This window comes from Fistularia commersonii, chromosome 3 (genome assembly GCF_037954325.1).
Source record: "Fistularia commersonii isolate RoL2024-O1a breed Wild chromosome 3, RoL_Fcom_v1.0, whole genome shotgun sequence".
Classification (NCBI taxonomy): domain Eukaryota; kingdom Metazoa; phylum Chordata; class Actinopteri; order Syngnathiformes; family Fistulariidae; genus Fistularia; species Fistularia commersonii.
The window spans coordinates 4,977,970-4,998,443 of NC_141286.1; the positions used below are offsets into that span (position 1 = coordinate 4,977,970).

The 20,474-nt window shown below is 39.5% G+C and overlaps 1 protein-coding gene across 6 annotated transcripts in view; it reads right to left on the reverse strand.

The window, feature by feature from the left end:
- The window catches only part of LOC147235288 (chloride channel protein 2-like), a 161,116-nt gene that overhangs the window by 80,566 nt on the left and 60,076 nt on the right, over positions 1-20,474 (reverse strand). For 4 of the 6 annotated variants that reach the window (XM_086142238.1, XM_086142218.1, XM_086142264.1 and 1 more), the window contains exons 3-6: positions 16,155-16,205; positions 4,157-4,288; positions 2,968-3,096; positions 1,312-1,445 (exon numbers count right to left, since the gene is read on the reverse strand). In XM_086142238.1, coding sequence (XP_085998364.1) covers positions 1,312-1,445; positions 2,968-3,096; positions 4,157-4,288; positions 16,155-16,205 — 446 coding nt within the window. The remainder of the gene's footprint in view (positions 1-1,311; positions 1,446-2,967; positions 3,097-4,156; positions 4,289-16,154; positions 16,206-20,474) is intronic. The other 2 variants (XM_086142246.1, XM_086142228.1) reach the window with 1 other exon arrangement.

The following is a 20,474-nucleotide window of genomic DNA, read 5'->3' on the forward strand; positions in this document are numbered from 1 at the left end:
TACAGGGAAGATTAAAATTCCATGGCTGAACCTAAAAAGGGAAGATCCAAGATTAAAACGGAAAGTAAGAAAGGAAATGCTGAACAGCAGAGGCCTTCAGTGAATCTAAGCTGTGTGTGTGTGTGTGTGTGTGTGTGTGTGTGTGTGTGTGTGTGTGTGTGTGGGTTGCGTACACATGCGGATGTAGGATGTTTTCCTCTGAGTATGTCTTCAGGCTAAGCAGTCTTTGGGGGGATCCGATACTTACCTGAACCACCTTTTGCAACAACAAAGAAACATAAATCTGCATTACATTGCTCTACAGGCACACAAACGCACACATTTACGAGCTCGCAAAAGCAAAAACAACATCTGCATAGCTGGTTTGGGAATCCAAATATTTCCCCTCAAAAATGCCTCCCGTTGGGTTTTCTGCAGAAACGACCCGGAGTTCGGCAAGCATTCCGCTGTACCTCCGACTCCAAATTTCACATTCAAACCCTGAACCTTTGCAGGTCATTTGGAATTCATGCTGCAGGGATGACGGGAAGCAGAATGCGAATGAGCACGGGAGACAAATATCTCCCCTTGGGACATTCATGTATTGTAGCATTTTAGTTAAGCGTGCATGAAATGATCCCAGTTACAATATAGCTGCTGTACTATTCGAGTTGCGCCGAGCGCCCGCTCTTACAAACCGCTGTGACCTACAGGTACATCTGACGAAAGATCACGAGCTGCATCAGAAACCGCAGACGGTTGGTATTCAGCATTGATAATGACGGTTTATTATGGAAGTTGAAACTCACAGGCAAGCGACTAAACCCACGGTCTATGCGGGTGTCGTTGTTTGCTTCGTATACAGTCTTTTCACGGGGGCGGATAACTCTATCACGGGATAAGTTAGCAAACAGCAAGCCATAAAACCGTCGCTGTGTCAGCATTCCGATTTCGCTGGCATCGCAAACACGGCGGAAGACAATTTGAAGAAAAATCAATTTTGTTTTATCAAGTTAGGGCCGATGACATTTACATGTAATGGTCAGATGAGATGTTTAAAAAGCAGGCACGGTAAGATGTGCACACACAGGCCCGACCTTCAGTATCTTAAGTCGTCCCCCAACATTTTGCATGGCAACTCTTTTACCTACTTATGATCCGTATATTGCATACACAAGCAAAAAGAAATTGGTTTTAAGATTGGGGCAACATATTTCATAGGATGTCAGGAGATACATTCAAGAGGTTATTTAAGACAGTTATAGATGCATTTAATTTCTCTTGTAGGATAAATAACTCTGAATATGGAGGGATTCAAAGGTTTTGTGTTACCTCCTTGCCCAGTGGCATTCCGCTGCCCAGAGCGCAGGTGAGACCGATAACTTTGGCCACAAAAGTTTTGAAGGTGAGATATTCCTTTAGCACCACTCCACGCAGGATGGTCTTCATCTCCGGGATACCTGAACCTGTGGGACAGCACATGGAGTTTGTCTGATCAGTGAACATTTCTTAGGATAAGAGTACTCTGTCCCTTTTGACATGAGTTCGTAAGACTGTTTAGTGTCCCTGCATAAAATGAAGCCAGAAAATTCTGCCATTTTCAATTTTTCAAGTCCACGTACCACATTTAAAATGGGGAGTCAACATCATACACATATATACATATATATCCATATATAAATATAGATATATATATACATACATTCATGAGTCAGTGATTAAACGTGTTTATTTTCATATATAGAGTACAGAATGTGTTTCCCTGTTCAATAAAATTCTTATTTCACTGTCCATCATTGAACCACATAGGTAAGAAAATATATAAAATACAAACAAAACAATAAATAGTAAGCATATTGTTGCAACAAAAAAGAAACTAAAAAAATATATAAGCTGGGGTTGCTGATGTCGCAACCTCACCACCATAAGCAGCAGAAGATATATTCATGCACGTGTATGTGTTTGCGTGTGTGTATGCAAATATGTATGTATGTATGCATACACACACACATATATATATATATATATATATATATATATATGGCGGATGAGCCTCTTTTGACAGGCATAACTTGACAAGTTAGCAAGATGTACCGGGTGTAAAAGGGATTCATTCTGAGACACATCGGAGGAAAAGTTCGCTGTCCACAGCTCATAACACATTTAAATGGTTCCAGCTGTGATAAGGTTAAGAAATGAGAGGGGGGGGGGTTCTGTCTGAAGTAAATGCATTGAATAACATCTGCCTGCATAGAAACTTTGTCAGTCAGGAAGTTTGTTTCGCTGATTCTTCAGAGCACGCTTCATTCTCTAACCCGTCGTAATAAGTGAGTCAATGGGGGCTTTGCTACACCTATTGCAGATATTACTGCAGAAGAAAATCTTCCGCCGGGACAGAGCGCAACGTAATATTCAGACTAGCCGGACCCGACTATCTGCGCATCAGAGAAAAGAAAATTTCCAATAACGAAAGGATAGGATTTGGCATGAACGGTGAAAGCCTCCTTGCCATGGTAAAAATATCATTCATAAAAAACAGGCATAGGAGGAATGCTTTGATTATTCAGATATCTGACAAAAAAAAAATAGATTATTTCTGTTTGTGAAGCATGTTGCCTTATTTGGAAGTCTGACCCCCACCCCCCCCCCAAAAAAAAAAAATCAAAAACCTGTTGAAAAGCCCATATTCAAATAAGTTCAAATATATTCAGAGCTCTCTATTGCTGATTAGACCTGGTAATTGAGTAGATTTCATCTGCAGTATTTTTCCATCCACCGAGCCAAACAAAGCACTTCATCCTTTATATATGAATGTTGTTGTTTAGAGACAGACATGGTGCCTGTTGCTTCTCTCCGATATAGTTCTAGAGAGCTCTTGGTAGTATGAAGTGTCGCAATTGTCAAAAGGCATCTACCATCTTCTTCTGTCTTTTCTGCTCCTTGTGTTGTTCATCTAGATGTTTGGTTGTGTGTGTGTGTTATTCGTACCAACGGCCTGCGGGGCGAGGATCTGGGTGAAGCCAGCTGAGAAGGTGATGAGGACCACGGGGTAGGTGACCCAGGCAAGGTACTGCAGGAACACGTTGCTGTCAAGACCACCGTACATCCACTTCTGTGCTGTGGACACAAAACAATCACAATCACACACACACACACACACACACACACACACATATACACACACACACACAAAGCAAAGGCAGACATGTAACCATTATCCATTGCAGCCAACAAAAGGGAAAAAAAAGGTTGTGGGAGGAGTGGGTGTTCATACATCAAGTGTATCTTGCATGTGATAAATGTGACACACACATACACACACACACATCCAGGTGTGTCAAATTATGAAGCACTTAACTACAGAAAAGTTTATGTTATGCAAAAGCCTCCCGGGTGGTTAGTCATGTTCCATATCCCATTAAAAGACCTGCACACCATAACTGGAACAGACAACAATGTGCTTTTTCCATCATGCACACACACACACAGACACACACACACACGCCGCAGAATTTTCTCTGCAAAGTAGAGTCAACTTGGAGTTAAATCCTCGTTTGCATCAGCTCCCCTAAGTTTTTTTTTTAAGCCTCACTGCCTATAGTCCGTCTCCTAACACGTTGTGAAGGATGCCGTCAGGTGCTTTAACAGCCATCCCTCCCACATCCTCAATCCACAGCGAACCTCTCGTCTCCTTCCGTCCTCGCAGCATTTTATCCCCTGTTCTTTCAATCATGCAGCTTCCCCTTGCATCTGTCTATTCACTCTCTATATCCTGCTTTCAAGCCTTATGAGCTACACCTTTTTATGCTCTGCGTGCACAACCCGCAGCCGTCCGCACAGCTCAGTCAACACAATCTGTCTTATTCACCTGCGTCCGGGCAAATATACACAAATATTGAAATAAACACAGCTCAGTGGAACATTGCATGTCATTTAAAAATAAAAGAAGTGCCATTCGGTAGCTTCACATGAATATATCATTTGAAGGACTTATAATTTAGGCTTCATGTTCACATTTTATATATAATATAGTATTTCAGCACACTTCTTACAGGAATTTTACCTTTCCTCTAAAACTTCACATTGCCATCTCCGTAAATCCCAATTTACCTGTAGATTTGAAACCCCGTGCCCCTGGTTCTCCCGTCAAACCCCCTCCCCTCCCTTCATGTCTCACCTTGGAGGCAGATGGCAATGCAGAAGTCCACCACCCAGCTGACCAGAGCCATGAGGAGTCCCAGCAGGATGAGGAAGATCCAGTCCTCCCCGACCCGAGAGATCAGGAACTTCTGACAGCGAACCGTGCAGACTGCGGGGACGGCAGGAAGAAAACTTGTCAGGACAGCAAGAGCACAGAAAGGAGCCACGTTGCCCTGCAGCTGAAGACAACCTGGCACTGAGGTTAAGATGATTCAAATAGAATTAGATAGATTAGCAGATAAGACGGTTTAGGGCAATTGCAATGAATGGGGAAAACTATTTATCTGAACAATCACTAATTACCTCACAGAAAAAAATCATAATTAGGGTATAAACAAAGATAAAATTGTTATTAACAACTTCTTTGGAATGAAAAAAAAAATAAGATGACTTTATGGATTTGAGTTTTGCTGCTGGCGTTGTTTTTTTTTTTTTTTTGTTGTTGTCTCCAAAATGGGTTGTGAGGAATGACACCCTTTTGTAAATAAACAGAGTATTAGAAAGGAAAGAACAATTCTAGTCATCATCTGTAACATGCAGAGATATGATTCCAAAATGGTTGTAACATGACACTTCTTAAAACTCTACTATGTTCTGATGAATGCATTAAAACCCTAAATATCAAATATTTAAAACTTCTTTGAAAATTTAGATATGAGACGAACAGCTGTCCATACTATATTTCTATTTTAATGAAAATCATTTTTCTTCTCATTCCTAAACCTGAATAATCTTATCTGTTTTCAATAATGTGCATCCACTTAGGCAATGTTTACATATTCATCCACAAACGTTAACACTTTTTTTTGTACAGAGTCAATATGAGATTTTACCAACCTGCAAATAGCAGGATTTTGCAACATCAAAAATGTTAAAGTGGGGAGAAATTCTTCTCGTGTCCGGTATTTTTGCAGATTAAATTAAAGCATATTAACGTAATTTAAAATGTTTGATGTAGGAAGAATAAGTGGGTGATATTTTGCGGATTTGATTTAATAAAAGCAGTGTATGACACACATCAGTGAACTTTTTAAAAAGAAATTTTGTCTCCCTTAATGTATAGAATAAATAAATAAAGGAGGGATAAAGGAGGGAGGTTGTCCGTTCTATAAGTTACATAATGAAATGCTATTGACATCTATTACCGATTCAGTCTGAGGCAGATTTTTTTTTTTTTTATTACCAACCCCTTTTACTAACTTAATGTTAAGTGCAATATTGTTTATTGTGATACCCGTCTTTTTTATTGTAATGCAATCTGAAATTCTCCTAGAAGAGATCCAGGCAGCAAATATCAAACAGGCAATCATTTGTTGATATATGCAAGCAGTGCAAACTGTGTCCAGCAGAGAATTTGACAAAAAACAACAGCGTGTCCAACCGCAAAGTGACAGGCAGACATTATTCTGGGTTAAAATATCTTTAACAGCAGTCATACGAGCTGATTGGGAAAAAAAAACGGGAGTCAATTGATGGACGTGTGAATGCTCACTATCATGGTATTGGCTGATGGAGGCATGACAAAACAAAACACACAACAAGCACTGGTATACTTAGCTTGAAGCAAGTCATGGCTAATATACTGAATAGCGGTCGGCGCAAGACACATACAAACTACGTGATTAAGACAAATTGCCGGGACAAAACATTGGTTTGACTCATTGGGATGTGCATGCACGCTGCATAATTCAAAACATTCCTGATTCACACCATATTTTCCCTCGTCTATCCTCCAGGCCTGTCCTCATTTTCTTTCTCTCCACTGCAGGGAAAATGACACTTCAGAACAGCGGGGCGTCCCTCACACTAATGACTCTTTCTGTGTCATATACACACACACACACACACACACACACACATACACAGACACACACATTGTTTCAAGCTCCCCATTTCCCCGCTAATCTCCAGCATGTCAGGCAAATGTTTATATAACGCTGTTTTCCTATTATGGCATCAGCCCCTCACCCCCCCGCCGCCGCCGCCGCCACCCCAAAACAAATCCTATAATCATAGTCGAGGTGGTGAGACCTAAAAGTAACACCGAATAACATTTCAAAAAGTTAACAATTGCTTTTGTAATGGAACTGCCAATGAATACTGTCATTTCAAAATGTGTATATGTTTTTTGACACAAATTCATAATACAGTGAGAAGAAAAACCTTTTTTTGGCTTTGCTGAGAAAAAGGAACAGAAGGGATTGAACAGACAGAAGGAAACAATTCATACACACATACACACACACACACACACGTGTGTATAGTATGCACAGAATCCATGATACTCATCTTCAACTGGATCAAAACTGGATTCCTATTGTTTCCAGTTACTGTTTTTCACATTATTTTACACCTTTTTTTGCTTTTACAAGATAATTAGTATCAATTTTAGTTAGTTATAAATGTATTGATGGCTATTTGATAGTATTACATTTTGTGGAAGAAGCAAGGGTAGACTTAGCAGTCTCTTCTAATACTATCTATGAAAATAAAAAAAGAAGAGAACCAGGTTCATATCCCCAGACAAATTCCTCATGTACAGTTTTAGACAGTTTTAACTAAATGTTAATACAAACAAAAACAATAATAATTATTATTGATATAAACTTTTCAGTTGACAGATTTGTCAAAAATATTTCATAAATATGTATTCTAATACTCAAACAATGGGTTTTGTCATGTAACTCATTTTGTCTGCATAATTTTTTGAATTTTTGCATTTATGATGCGTATATTTGCAAATTTGGCGCCGCTCAGCAAGGTGCAAAAGATGGCCTTAGGTTTTAACGCATAATCCATATATGCATATGCACATGAACAAGCATATACCCATGCAGTCGGTAAGATACGTCTCATTTCCATTTATGTTTTTCTTATTATTATGCAGGAAACTGGGTGGGGAGGATGCTAATAGATTGATTTTAGAACATGATTTGTGACTTACTGGGCCTGAGAGTAATTACATTGATTGTGACTGTAAATTAATATGTTCACACGAACATAGTGATCATCGTGTCTCTCAGTGTGTTGCTGATAACACCCAAACACAAAACAAGAAATGGATAGAACCTTCTATTAATTTATTTAGAAAGTGTGGATACATATTTTGTGTGTATTTTTTCCCCATACTTTTTAACATGTTTTTATTTGACTCCTTAACGTTGCATACTTGTTTTGTTGTGCCATTTGCCTCTTCCAGAAAAATCCCAGTTTCTATTGGCCCCAATCAGTGCAAGCAAATCCCTCATTTGCGATCTTCTCTGCACCATGTTTGAACATGTTTTAATGATGCTATTTCTCAGATGTGATCATAAGAAAAAAAAAAAAAAAACAGGCAATAAGTTGTGAATTTGTTATCAAACCTCATTATCTGAATCTTAGTCAATCAGGCCATCATGTGCCTGCTAAAGATACGATGCAAATAACAACATATAATTTTTGTTTGTTTTCTCAAAGCAACAGAGATTCTTGGTAGATGCTATCTTTGCTAACCGCGGTCATAGAGCAGTTTTTCCCTGCCGATGTGTGTTCGGCGGCTGGTTTAACAAGCTACGGCACAGTACAAGATGCGTGTTGACATTTATAATTTCGATAAGAAGGAGACTTTAGCAGGTAAGAAGGCGCTGTCTGACTCAGTGTGACCGTCTGCGCTGCCTATGATAAGGCTGACATTCGTGCTTCACGCAAGATTGGATTTGCTCTATGGAAAGCAGGCCTGCCTCGGTGCGGAGGAGAGTTAGAGGGTTGATTGAGTACGTCAGCAAATGAATGCAAAATATGACACTTTTAAGGAAATTCAAACAAATTTAAAAGTTAAATTTTTTCAGATGCTGTCTCAGATGAAATAACAGCTATCCGCTTAGAGCAGGACACTGCAGATTAATTCAAAAGATCCAAATTAAAATATATAAAGTGAAAGTCTGATGAAAAGTTTTATCTGATCCAAAACAACATTGTCTGCTTTTTTTTTTTTTTGTCATTTCACCAGTGCTTCAATTGTCAATGTTAGAGCCAGTGGCAAAATGTGCACAAAATTAAAGTTTACATTCATGTCAATGTTTTAATTGCGTTAACTGAGTGGATAAGAGACTGGTGGCTACAAGGCTGAAAGAGAAAAAAAATACAGACATTTACACGACAACGCAGCTGCACATGTTTCCCAGTTGACACTTCCAGGAAACTGTCTGACACGCTGATGCTGTGACGGATCACAGTATTTTGCCTTTAGACAGTAACCACGACAATTCTGGGAAAACTGCTGTCTTATATGAGTATATTTAGACTTCTGTGTTGGAGCATGTATCTGTGCGTCATCTCACCCAGTGGCCGTATTTGTTCTTGGACCCTTCTGTCATCCAGACACTAGTCAATGTAAATTAGTGTTTGTTTGTGTTAAGAATGTGTATGTGGGCTCGCTTTCTTTTGTATATGTAAAGTCCAGTGCACAGTTGTGTTGTCTGGCAGTAAGTCTTATCTCATCTTTTTTTGAGAAATGTAGTTAGCTGTGTCCGTGCTGGTATGGCTTAATAGCTTTTATCCACACACACACACGCACACACACACACACACAAACACACACACACACACACCACAGATCAGGCTGGTTACTGACTTTATTCTTCATGGCATGCAATAAGCCGCATGCTAGTTCGCAGTTGCTCTCATTGCTTTCTGACTCACCCGCTGCATCGCTCTCTGCATCCCCCTTTCACTCCCCGATCCCATCATCTCATTCTCTCTCTCCTTCTTCTGCCTTCCCCCTAATCACATCCAACCCCTGACTTTACCTCTCATCTCCTCCACTCCCTCTCAGGCCTTAGTTTGCTGCCCTGTACTCCTCCTTTTCCTACACTTATTTCCTTGCACTCGCAGCCCTCTTTTTTTTCTCTCACTCCAGCTCTATCTGTTCTTCTCATTGGATCTAATTTAGGTTGCCTTGGATACACAGTGCGTTCTGGCTTGCCATTAAGAGTGTGTGTGCATACGTGTTATTGTGCATGTGCATTTTCCCCACCGATTAAAAGCACCGGTTTTGATGCCGTCGACATATTCTCCATCGTGCCGCTGTTTTCGATACCCGAACTTTTATATTGTTCCATGCAAAGCATTACAATGGGGTCATTAATTGATCAATCGACTGATCAATCAATCAACAGTGAGATAATGCATACATACAGCACGTGGAGCTACAAGAATACATATAAGGAATTGAAGATGATATTCAATAACATAGAAAATGGACTATGAAAGTGCATCTGTCCTTCTTCAGATAGTGATGAAACTATTAAATAGCAGATATGGGTTTAAGTCTTCTGTGATTAGCAGAAACAAAAAATAAAAAATAAAAATCACCACGAGGGCAGATTCCTGCACCATCTTTCTCATGAAAAGCAATTATTCAAATCAGCCCCCCATTGGTTATGCAAGGTTATGGCTATATATATGGGTGCAAAAGGTAAAAGGTTTACGCTTTGAATTTGCACAATCTTACCAATGAGGCCCCTTTTTTTTGTGCGTACGTGATCTTACCCCGATTCATTAGGTGGCTTTATGCATACGGACGATATTCAATTGGAAATGCCTGACTGTGTTTAAGACCAGCAGCTTAATTAGATTAGGAGTAATATAGGCAAATCTTATTCAGCTCTTATGCTTTTTAAGCAGCGGCATTAAAAAGAGAGACGGGGGGTTGTGACACAGTATGTTGAGTACGCTGCACTCCGTATGTACGATACACAATCGTGAACATTTTAGACTATATTCACTGATCAAGGCTTAAACATTTTCCAGATCCAAAGTTTCTTGAGAGAAGTAGCCTAAGAACGAGCTGAATTCATTTGCAAGGCTTTTCATTAAACTTTCCAAGACATTTAAATATTAGAGTGTATTATAAGCCCGGCTTATAATGAGGTTTTACCAAACAGTCTGCAATCCACGGTGACCGTGGTATCACTTATTATTGATACCACGGCAGATTAACTGAACAGGGTGATAAAAGATCTTGAAGAAAAAATTATCCATTTATTTGTATTTATTTTCTCACTTAAAAGAAAACTAATCAGCACTGATGTATTGCCTCTATCTCTATTACACATTACGGTTTATGTTAATGACGTAGGTATGGGCGCGTGGTTAATGCTTGATTTAATTAACATCCATGACCTTTTTCCCATGACTTTAAGGAGATGGCTATTACCTCAAAATAGATTCCTGATTAAAAAAAATAAATAAAAACACAAGGCTGGACTTTTAAAACGTCAGCAGTTGAAGGAATGCTAAATATGACAAATAGAACAATGGAGGGTAAGTCAATATTTCATTTAAATGCGTGTGCACTTTAAACTCTTTCAAAGTGCAAACAGCAGGGTGTCCATCTCATCTATCTATTAATTTATACATAATTCCTTCCTCTGCGCTTTTCTTCATTTCCATATACCTCCTATGCTAATTGGTTGTGAACCTGGGTGATGTTTATGTTAATGCAAAGGATGCCATCCAATAAGGTGTCATGCAAGCAGGGAAAACGTCAAGTCATGCGATCAATTCCTGCATTCACTGGTTGCTGTGACACCAGTAATGTGACTGGAGTAAAAAGTCTTCCCACCACACACACACACACACACACACACACACACACACACACACACACACACACACACACACACACACACACACACACACACACACACACACACACACACACACACACACACACACACACACACCATCCACAAAGTTATTACAAAACCATCCTCAGCATTTGTCAGTAATCACATCCGGTGAGTGCGTGATGTATGTTTGAAGCATCTTAAGGGAACAACACGAAAAGTCATCTGATAATACTGAATAAACATTAAGTGCCCTTGTTAGAAATGTTAAAGGGGGGGGGGGGGGGGTCTTCTATTTTTTTACTCTCTTTTTGGGTTCAGGTTTGGCCTTATTTATTGCTATAGGTCCCCAATCAGTTTAAGATCATAATCACTGCGTTGGTTGAAAAGGGCAAAGCCGCAGCACAAAGGCAGCACTGATTAAGAGCACTGCACCTGCTGTGTGTTTGTGTGTAGGACTGATTTTTTGGGGGTTGGGGAGAAAGTGCAAATAATAAAAAAAAGTATACAGTGATCCGCTGTCCCTTTCAACCTTTATATATTTTCTCTATCACACTTTCTGTCTCTGTAGATCTTTCTCATCCTCTCTTTCCACCCACGTTGAACTCAAATGTCTCCGAGGTTTCTGCCCGATAAAGAGCAGTTTTTCCTGTCCCAGAGTGCTTGCTGGTTCCTCCAAATCATTTTAAAGAGTTTGGTCCAGACCTTCTCACCACGTAAAATGTCATGCCACAACTTGATCGTGATCTGGCGCTATATAAATATAATCTGACTTGACTTGACTGTCTGCCAGTCATGTTTGTCTCAAACTGTTCCGCATGGGTTCAGATTTCGAATAACAGATTATGATCTACTTCATGGTTTGGTGTTGCGGGTTTGCTACACAGTTTTCGACCCATGAAGACCCTTTTCACAGCTTCGGAGCATCTATGCAGATTTGAACAAACCCCATCCTGTGCTGGTAAGCCTTGTCCGTCCTTGCTATTTGGGAGTTTTCTTTCCCGATTCCCTGCTAGAGTGATGCTTCCTGTGAAAACGCTCCAAAGAATTCATCCGCTAGGTGGATCGTAACATCATTCACAAATTAATTAGAAAAAGTGGATGGATTGTAGAAGTCAATTCTGGACACAAATATTCCTCCTCTAATTGTCTCTTGGTTTTTAGGCAGAACAGGGTCAGCTTTCAGGAGACCAAGATTGCACTATGATTAACTTTTCAGCTGAGCCTCTGCAGGCTGTGTGTCAAAACACAGCTCTCCAGAAAGTCGCCGGTGCCTCAATCGGGTAATAGTTTTTATAAAAGCACAGCAGGATTTTAGATAGTTCACGACCTATTTTCACGCAACCAGCTTGATGACACAAGCTATGTATTCCCAGTGTGTGACACATTAATCTATTTACTGTAGCGCTATTTAATGGGAATCGGCCATGACAGGAGGCTGTCCGATAAAGCAACTGTGGGTTACATTGAGATAGATCAGATGCCCATTTCTTTACCACACAAATATCCATACCACCTCAAATTGCTCCGAGCTATATATTTATATTATAGCTATATATATACTGCTCAAAAAAATAAAGGGAACACTTGAACAACACAATGTAACTCCAAGTCAATCACACTTCTGTGAAATCATAGTGTCCACTCAGGAAGCAACACAGATTCATTTTGACTTGTTTTAAGGACATTACATCAAAGTTGGATTAGCCTGGAGTGTGTTTTTACACTTTAATTTTGAGTGTGATTCCTAATCCAGACCTCCATGGGTTAATGCATTCAATTTCCATTGATCATTTTTGTGTGATTTTGTTGTCAGCACATTCAACTGTGTAAAGAGCAAAGTATTTCATAAGAATATTTCATTCATTTAGATCTACGATGTGTTTTTTAAGTGTTCCCTTTATTTTTTTGAGCAGTGTATATATGTGTGTATTTATACAGATGATGACCCCGATTTTCTGCAATATTTCTCCAATCGGTCTCCCTGTCCTAAGCTATATATATTTTTGAAGCGGGTTCATGAAGTCATGTAAGCTGTCAGCTCAACTACAATTATTTTGATATGCAATGTCTTTCAGTGTCACCCCTTGCATATTATTTTCCCAAAATAGCTTTTGATTTTTTAAATCCAAATATACATATAAATAAAGCATTCGAGTCATTTCTTTAAAAAAATAATACTGCTTAAAGCAGATTTGAAATTTAACCGGAGTTGAAAACACGGTTTAAGTCTTTCAGGATTGTCTAGAGTCCTCAGTTTAACACAGAGCAAAGCCTAATTCCTTCCTGCAACTATTTGATCTCAAGCCACTTGAGTTTTAGGTCTTCAGTTAACACACGTGCATAGAAAGATTAACAAGATGGCTCGAGCATCATCTTCAATTACTCTAGTGTATGAGGTTCTTGGGGAAAGTGGATTTTTTTTTTTTTTCCCCCCATGTACGGAGCTCTTCATCTATTCTCAGAGCTTCTGAATCAACAGCAGCCCACTTCACAGAGGCCTCTTGGTTTCAACGACTTTGGCCCCAAAATCTGCCGTCATGGTTACCGCCTCTCCAAGAAACAACGATTGCTAAAATGAAGCTATGCTGAGGCGGGATTTGAAAGTAAAGATCTGACTGCAGTAGATGTGAAGGCTTTTCTGCCACATACGTACTGAGATGAAATCCTGTCAGCCGAAGCTGCGCAGCCTATTTTCGTTATTATATTTAAGACATTAACAATCATTTTTCACTCCAGTTATTCTGAATCAAACAAGATTGATAATATCAGCCCTCTCCCTGGCTTCCCACTACTATCAGATCCTATCTTGATTTGATAATTACAAGAAATGTGTGAGAAGAAAACTAGAAAAAACAAAATGTGGAGGCACAGCTTGCATGAATTTTGAGCTAAATCTACTTAACATAATAAACCCACCTGAATGACCTGAGGCTCTTCAGTGCAAAGAGGCCAAAAATAAAATAATTTCATGGAACTTGTTCTTGGTGATCCATCAAAATATCAGCTTGAGCAGAATAAGGTCTTATAAGAGGGACATTGCCAATCCTGGTCTTTCATAAATGAAGCAGATATTCAAAAGATGCCAAAAAGTCTTAAGAATAAGAATAACTTTATTTATCCCGAAGGAAATTGTTGTGCCAGAGTTACAAGAAAAATATAACAACAATAAATTATAGCAGAAAATTGTATAAACAGTAAAAAAAAAAAAAAAAGAGAAAAAGGAAGTATAAGAAATACTCCTTAGGGACATTTTGAAGACAGTCAAGGTCCTCAGGGATACAAGAACAATAGAGTGGGAAAGTAACTAGTTAACACCCTCTTTCCAGTTCTTTCCTATGTTTGTTTTTTACAAAAAAAGTTTTAGTAACTTAGGAAATGGCATCTTGAGTATTACAAAATGATAAATAAACATTTTTTTTTTTTTTCTTAGTATACTAGTATTGAATCTGTTGAGTTGCAGGTAATTCGAGCGTTAATGTCGGAAGGCAGCACAGACTTAAATATGTGAGAGGACGTAAAGTGTATCTCATAAAAACATTGTGAAACAACCCATGTGCTTACTTTGCATCCAAATCCGGCTCTGAATTAGAGTAACGTGCAACATAATGATAAGATTCCTCAGTTTTATGATTGTCAATGCAGCAGCAGTTAAACAGTAGTAATGAGGGCAATGATGGTGAATGAAATTAGCTGTGCATCGACGCTGAAGGACCGTCTACGTGCCGTGAGAAACCAACAGGGTGAGTCCTCCGGCATTGATATGTGTGTGTGTGTGTGTGTGTGTGTGTGTGTGTGCATGTGCACACTCAGATAAACACACAGACACACACAGAGCCAAGACAGGCAGATGGAAGCACTAAGGACAATGACAGTCCATTAAGTTAAGTGTGTGTGAGTACTTCATATACAGTATGTGTATGCGCACATTTGGTTTAAGTGAAAAAAGGGTGTCTGTGTGTGTGTGTGTGTGTGTGTGTGTGTGTGTGTGTGTGTGTGTGTGTGTGTGTTTGTTTAGCCCGATCACACAGGGGAGTGGTAAGTCGTTTCATTTCCTGGATGAAAGCCTGCTGAAGTAAAAGCCAAGGGACCTCCTGTCCGCATTGCTTCTCCCTCTCATCCACCTCTCTTCATTTTATCCCTGCAATCCCCAACCTTTGCTATCAACTCTCCCCTTATCTCTTTTTTTTTTTATTTCTCTCCCTTTCCCTTACTCTTACCAACACCCCCACCTCTGACATTAATTTTTCCACCTCCCTTACCCTTCAAATCCTTCTTCCATTTCCGCCCAGTATCCTTTCATTTCTTTCTTTTTTTTCGCCCACCCCAGCAGCGCTCCAACCGCCCGTCTCCGCCGCTGCCGAGTCAGCGCTTCCGCTCTGCGGTCCTCTGCAGACATACAAGAGCACTGATTCACACTTTAACACCCTGATACACAGCAGAATCAATCTCCGAGCATTCCCATTGCGCGCAATTCTTCAATCTCACACCAAAGGTGCTACATGTGCGCATTCATACATAAAGAAATCATCAGTCATAGAGCTTTGTATAGGAGAAACAAAACCCTATTAAGTTGCAAACGGCACCACGATCCGTCTCTTTCGTTCAAATTAACACCCGTGGCAAACGGGAAACTGTCGTTGGGTTGAGATGCGTGCGCACATGTGGAGCTGTGGAACATTTGTCTGTTCTTAAGCTGAAAGGAGGGAAAACATTGATCATTGTGGTTGTCTGCAGCTAGCAGGGCCTAAGCAGGACAATCCATCTCACACGCAGACACACACACACACACACATACACACACACACGGATGTTCAGTTCTTTATTACATCCCATTAGAGCTCAGGGCTAACAGTAATAAGGCCAGACTGGGGGAGTTGTTTCTGGCGGAGTGTAATAATATGCCTAAATATATATATGTGTGTATGTGTGTGTATGTATACTTAAATATATATATATATATATATATATATATTTTTTTTTTTTTTTTTTTTTTTTTTTTTCTTGTTGGTTGTTTGATGAATATACAGCCATAAGGTGGGCGTGTTTCGCAAATTGTGCACGCAAACTCGCACATGGTGGGAAATCTGCAGAGGATAACTGTGTGGGTTGTTTTTTTTTTTTTGTTTTGCTTTTTTCCATGTGTTGATGGCGTTAATACATTGCGAAGCAATTAGGGACGGGAAGTTTCTCAAGCACTTGATTAATTCGGAGCAACATTTAATGGGCACTTATTAAACATTAATGATGGAGTAAATATGCAGCTGTATTAACTGTAGCGGAGGCAAACTTATGAGGGATGATGGAGTTAGAAGTTGAAAGGTCGGACCGGGGATAATACTTCACATATTGCGTTTACTTGTTTACCAGAGATAAAGTCCTGGGCTGGAGATTCCAGAACATAGGGATACCCTGATCCTGGAGGACAGATAAGACCATAGAACATAGTTAAACCCAAGCATGTGTGTGTGTATAAAATGGATTCACATCATATTTTCAAAGCTATTACCCATCCTTCATTTTAAGCAGGTCATTTTTTTTTTCTTTTTATGCGAGAAACTGGGGGGGAAAGAAAAACAAAAAAAAAAAAGAACAGTTTTTCAACTAACATTATTAGTTTGTGATTGATGTGCGTCCTGTGCAAACTCAACAGCAAAACAAATGAACAAGCGGTGCAGGAAAAGAGCAGAGAAGAGGAATCTCAGAATGCAAACAGCACCGAGAGAGAGGGATCACAGCGTGAAGACAATAGGGAGGTAGTTTGGGGAGGTTATTTGGAGATAAGAAGAGAAAATAAGCCAGAAAAGGAGGAAATACTGAAGGAGAGAAGGCTGGTTGTTCAATAAGGCGAGGTAATGACGGATCTGGCACTAAAAGTATTGTTTATTTTTCTACCAGTATTTCACCAACATTTCAAAGGTTGGTATCATTCAATAAGCTTAAAGGTAAGGATAAAAGTTGTCTGAAATAATAAATCAATGTCCTCATGAGCTCTCGTGTAGAAAACAAACCCAGGCATCGGCAAAGAGCTCGCTAGCCTGATAACCTGACAGCTATAAATCCTACCGACTCATACGACTTCTCTTTTCGGCTTCTCCCTTCTGGGGTCGCCACAGCAAATCAACTTCCAACTTGACCCTGTTCTCTTTATCCTCTTCTTTCACACCAACTAACTTCATGTCCTCTCGCTAGATCCATAAATCTCCTTTTTGGTCTTCCTCTAGTCCTCCTGCCTGGTGGTTCAAACATCAACATCCTTCTACTGATATATTCACTATCCCTCCATTGTACATGTTGAAAACCATCTCAGTCTGACCTTTCTAAAGTTTCCTCTAAAACATCCAATATGTGTTGTCCCTGCGATGGACTTATTACTGATCCTGTCCATCCAAGTCGCTCCCTACGACAGGGGAATTATTTTGGCCGGCGAGACAATTTTCTTATTTAATTTTTATGCGAGGGCCAACTAGGTGGACGAAATGAAAATTGCAATGTAACATTTACATTTTTTGGCATTTTATTTCTATTTTAAAATCATCAACGATCACATAAACGTACCGACCCACATTATTTTGTATGTAATCATCCATACAAAATTAAACAAACTTTTTGTTTCGAAATTCAATATTGATTGAAAATACTTGTTAAAATAATCAGAGAAAATAGTTTGGCGGAGCAGATAAAAAAGCAAAACGGGCCAGATGTGGCCCGCGGGACATGAAATTCGCAGGTCTGCCGTAACCAGACAGCATCACTTGTTGCACCAGTGTCTTGTATATTTTCTACAGACTCAGATGCTCCAATCCTAAAATACTGGTTGCAACCATTTCTAAAAATACTAAGCCTGTTATAACTCGTCATCTCATATTGGGCAGATTTTACAAACTCCACTGTGGTATTTAGGTAAACACAAGTTGATGGCTGCTGAACTAAAGACTTTTGCTGAAAATCCTATGTTAGAATTAAATGACTGTGACAGAATATTACGTTGAAAGATGAATATTGAGAAAATAACAGAACTTAAATCGTTGGGGAGTCGATCAATGTGTTTGGTGTTCATCAACCAGGGTTTAGTAAGTCGTGGTAATATTTTTCGGCATCTCAGTGCTAAGAAATTCATTTTATTACATGTTTTTTTCAATTAAACTAGAGCAGGCTTTCGTTTGCAAAAGTTTTTTAACAACCCCTGTAAATGAACTATAGGGACTACGGAGTAATTGTGCTAATAAATTAAATGCTTAACCTTCTCAATCCTCTCCAGACTAATCGTTCTCATTCCACGAGTTTTAATATCTTCATATGATGTATCAAGTGAGCTATGCTGTCGAGATAGAAAATTAAATGACAAAACAAGCGAGATGTTTTTGCTCAACTTTGCCGAGGCGGCGCAGAAATGATCGCCTCAAATTGTTTTTTCATTCACGGAACTTGAAATTAACCGCATCTGAACATCAGAAGACTGTTGGAGTCTGCATTTTGTGGACATTAAAATGACATTTGGGAGAAGTCCGGGTTGCTGTTGGCATGTTGGCAGCACAATTGAAAACCCAGTCATTATCATCTACCATCAGACCAAATGGAATAGACATCAGATGTTTGTTTTTTTTTTTTTTTCCTGACTTTTAAACTGATTTAAATGTCATTTAACTAACCAAGGAAATCCAACTCTGAATGTGAGCACTAACAATAGCCGCATTCAGATGGAAAACTTCCAATTATTGCCATGGACCATCAAATGGGTTAGAGAAGTTAAAGTGGCTCTGGGAACTGTGGTCCATAATCCCTTTTCCTAGGCTGTCGAAAAAAGTGGCCTAGTCCCTAAGAAGGTTAAAGGAACTGCAAAAAGTTCCTACAGTGCAATTTAGATATCAATCTAAACTCCCTCCGGTGTCATCAAAAAAAAAAAAAAAAAATGATGAAAACAAAATAAACAAACAAAAAAACAAATCAATCGCTGCATATTAATTTCCTGCCCAATACTGAATAAATGTAAGCATGAGAGATGATGGCCTTGGCTTTTAAGGAAAGTGTTTTATGCAAAATGCATGATTCTGACTTCTGACTACTGGTACTATGGATTTTCAGTTATTGAATTGCAATTTTTGTAAGTCGCTTTGGATAAAAGCATCTGCTAAATGACTGTAATGACTTTAATGTAATGTCTTAAATTGAAATGAACCGGCCAGAGTCATCGGTAGATGTACATAAAGCAGAGACAATATTAACACAAGTAACTTTAAATGTAATATTTGTTGCGTATGTTCTCAGGACACTAATTGAGGTCAAACTTGTCCCTCAACAGTTTTTTACCCCAAGTTCTGGACCGAGTTTTGGACTCTGTCGAACAAAGAGTCATAACTCAGCGTCGGGCTCAGGTGGGCAGACGGGGAGAGAGAGAGAGAGAAACACAGCAACACACAGTTCGGATTATATGCAGCAGGGGGTGGGAGGGGGTGATGATGGATTGCAGGCGAAGAGGGAAGCGAAGAGAGCTGAGTGGTATGAAAAGATCGGGAGGAAGAGAGGTCAGGAAGGAGCGGGGAAAAGGAAAGTAGAATTGGAGGAGATTGTAGAGAAAAGTTCGAAATCGAGTTAAAAGGGAGCGGAACGGGGAAGGGCTGCAGGGAAGGGAGGAGGGAACGAGGAGAAGAAGCATTCATGATCAAACGGGAGCAAGGGGAAAAAAAAAAAAGAAAAAGGGAAAGAAGGCAAAAAAAAAAAAAAAAAAAAAAAGCAGGGGGTGGTGACTTCTCTGTGGCCTTCGGTGTAAATAACCATCGATTTTACACTGAGCGGACACAGCTATAAAAGCAACATGTTGACATCACAATCCAAACACATAAAAATTAATTACGGCACTGATAAATCATTCCGCCGGGGTATGAGCACTGCAAGGCTGCACTTGCAGGAAAGACTATCAACAATGCACGCTTTATCACACTTGAAAAGTGAAGCTCCTTCTCGGACTCACTCGAAATGAACCGCGGTTAATTAAAATATAAATCAGCCCTCACTGTACCTGGTAAATCAGCGTTGCGTATAAAAAGCACCAGAATGGGGACTGCGTCGCTAATCAACCATTTAAAAATGGGGGTTTTATTTTCAGGGTGGAATCCGTTTCATCTGAGTTTTCAGCCATGTTCTTTATGAGTTGGAAGAACCTCCTTTCCCTCCCATTCTTCACCCACATCTATTGAGTTTCACAAAACCACCCACTAGGTGAAGAGAAACTCCAACGGGAAGAGGCATCACTCTTTGAAATAGCTGATTTAGAGACTTCATGACTTGGGCAGCGCTTCAAGTCCCCCGGTGACAATTTGGTGGACCCGGCTGTTTATCACTGCCAGCAGAGACGGCATCAATTTCTGCAGAGGGAGTCGAGGAAGTCTGTCATCTGGCTGATTGAATTATGACACTAGAATTCATTGAATTTAGTTCTGGACAGAATGATTTTAGCGGGTGAAATCTTATACAAGAGAGAGAAATAACCAAAAGTGATGTTTTGTATTTTGTTTGAGTTTACAGTACAGAAATACTGTCTGCAAAATGCATTAATTAGAATCAGAATCAGAAATACTTATTAATCCCAGAGAAAATTGAGTAGGTAAATGAATCAAAATTACAAGTTCCCAATATTGACGATATGAGTATTTTCCTGGTTTGCGTCCAGTTGATCACATGTGATTC